The sequence below is a fragment of the Lagopus leucura genome, unplaced genomic scaffold (genome assembly GCF_019238085.1).
Source record: "Lagopus leucura isolate 7727_CA_CO unplaced genomic scaffold, USGS_WTPT01 Super-Scaffold_100001, whole genome shotgun sequence".
Lineage (NCBI taxonomy): Eukaryota > Metazoa > Chordata > Aves > Galliformes > Phasianidae > Lagopus > Lagopus leucura.
Genome location: NW_024962262.1, coordinates 23,474,181 through 23,476,939, shown reverse-complemented (window position 1 = coordinate 23,476,939; position 2,759 = coordinate 23,474,181). Strand labels below are relative to the sequence as shown.

Sequence of the window (2,759 nt, the reverse complement as noted above, 5' to 3'; positions counted from 1 at the left end):
AAGAGAAGAGAAGAGAAGAGAAGAGAAGAGAAGAGAAGAGAAGAGAAACACATCTCACGATCTGTGGACAGGTCCTCTGAACAGAAAATGGAAACAGATTCACAGAACTAGAGCATTAACTCTTTAACTCCCAGTGCACCACATGATTTTATAATGTGTAATACCAGTAACAAAAATCATAAAACCATGACAGTTGAGCATGAGCCAGCAGTGTGCACTTGCAGCCCACAAGGCCAAGTCCTGAGCTTCATCAAAAGAGGGGTGGGCCACTTGGCAGGGCAGAGACATCAGTTTTCTAATGGCTTGGATAGCCGTTCAGGTTCCCTGAGAGAGGCCCTAGAACCTGGGGTTTTGCTTTCCTCAAGATTCTCGAGCTTTTGTTCTGGTCACCAGTTAACTAATTTCTCTAACCTATCTGTTATCAATCCATCCATCAAATTTCGTGGAATACCCTTTTTCCAACCCAGAGTCCAAAGTCCATTACGTTTATGAAAGATATTCCGCCTACCGGTTTTTACTGGCAATGAGACCCTTCCAGACCCACTGAGCTTTGGGCTAGGTGGCGTGGGGGCAAGACTGGCTGTTGCAAGCCTTACACTTCTTGGCTCGGATTTACTGGGAAAAGAAATCACCGTCCCATATTTTCTTCCATAGTTAATTAACTCTTGGGCTACCTCCCCCCACGTCCATACTTTGCATCCTGACTGCAGATGGTTGGGGGTTACAGTTTCTTCTAACACTGCCTGGGTTCTTTCGCCCTGTGACACAGTTTGTATCCTTGCTTGTAATTGTATGCCTATGGGTTTCAGTGATTCCGGAAGCCCTCTAATTAAAGGGGTCATTCTCTCAGGATCAACGGGCATCATCATGGGAGATTCATGATGCGGCTGCAGCTTTCTATCATACATCAGTTGGAGATAAGCAGCCTTTTGAACGCATTCTACTAATTGGTCAGTAGTTCCAGTAATGGCAAGAGGGTCTCCCCGTTCTAAAGGGTTGAGACCACCTGCCCAATAGGCAGCCCTTTGCGTTAATGACCAGGGAGCACGATTGTTACCAGTAGTTAAAAATACTCCTGGTCCCCAGTAACCTTCTGCTTCCTTTTCTGTTAACTGAATCTGGTCGCCACCAGTGAGACTCACCCTCCATACATATTCTGTTTCTGATTCCTTTGGAGAGCGGCTAAAGTCCCTTTTCAATTTTGCAAGCTCAGTGGCCGAGAAGGGAATTTCTTTAACATTCATTTGAGGATCTAGATCCTCGCTGTTATCGAAGGTATATTCTGTTTTTATCAAGGGACTCAATGGAGCTATTGGGATTTCTAATTTGTCTAGTCTTTTCTTAACAGTTCTTTGAAAGCCATCTGCAACAAGGCAGAATTATGTTTCTCTCTTTCTAATTGTTCCTCAAGATTAACTATTTGATTCTGCAGAGTTTTTACCAATTCTTGTGTAACTGTAACCGATTCCTGTAGTGCTTCTATGGTTTGGAGTTCTGCTGAATGCTTTTCATTTCGAAACTCCACAGCAGCTTTTAAAGCAGCCCCGAGTACGGCACAAATAAACGACTTTCCTTTTCCAGCTTGTGTACGAGCCTCATTCTGTAAGACACTAATACGGTCTGAAACACTCTGCAAATTATGCCAATTTTGGTGTGCCCAGTCCACCCCTGACAAAGAGGGACGAGCACCTTGCTTTTCTAAAAGGTCAAATAACACATCTTCACTTTTCATACTGGCAATACTGTTACTCATTTCTTAACACAGTGAAAGATCTATACTAAGGGAGGAGGAGGTACACGTATTCAAAAGCTCAGTTACTCTTTTCCGCTCCTCCCAAGGAGATAGACCACACCTAAACAAATGCAAAAGCTCCAATCACACCTCCCTTTTGTTGAGGGGAGCACACAAAGACAATAGGAAATAAAACTTCTTGGAGAGGCACACACGTTTAAGTCACAAAATATAACCAGAGAAGTCTTCCTGAGGAGGCACACACATATTAATCAAAATGCAAATATTCAAGTTTGAGAATATGGAGCGGTCTTCCTGGAGAAGGACTCACGTCTAAATTTTCAAAACTATCGCTCCTTGCAACTCCAGGAGGTGCACACAGAAAAAAAGTTTCAAACTATATCTGGAAGGACAACACTCTCACAGTGGGTATCCTGCCGACTACGCCAATAAAAATGTCTCGCTCCAATTTATAGGAGGGAGAGGAGGTTCTTTTAATATCTGTATACCCGGCGTGAGATTAAGAAACAACGGTTCATATGTTGTTCATCCTGTTTATTACCAAACCTAATCAGGGAGATGGGGAAGGGAAGGAGGGCGATAGAAAAGATGGGAAAGAAGCAGGAGTTGCGTAAAGCAGGGATAGTCACCAGCAGGATCCAGCAGCGGTCCCGTTGCATGGCGTTTGAAGGTCCCAGGCAGATGCAGCAAGGGGATGGGGAGCAGCAGCGTGGCCGGCCTTGGGCAGCAGGCAGGTAGACGAAGAAGTCGAGGAGCCAATCCTTGAAGCTGCAGCAGTGCTCAGGCAGCAGGCACAGGAGAATTCGACAGCATGCAGGAGTCACCTCACGAGGAGTCTGATCGTCAGGAATGCCTCTTCTTCTTCAGGAGGAATCTGCTGCCAGAAATCCTCCGTTCTTCATGAGGAATCTGTTGTCAGAAACCTGTTCTTCTTCATGAGGAGTCTGTTGTCAGAAAACTGTCATGGTTTTATGATTTTTGGTCATCAGTATTCCACACCATAACA

General features: G+C 44.8%; 1 protein-coding gene across 1 annotated transcript; it reads right to left on the bottom strand.

The window, feature by feature from the left end:
• Positions 1-287: 287 nt before the first annotated feature.
• Positions 288-1,753, bottom strand: LOC122177247. Its single transcript, XM_042866425.1, is given in 2 exon segments — positions 288-1,348; positions 1,351-1,753. Coding segments are annotated over 2 exon segments (1,464 nt in total).
• Between the last annotated feature and the right edge of the window lie 1,006 nt (positions 1,754-2,759).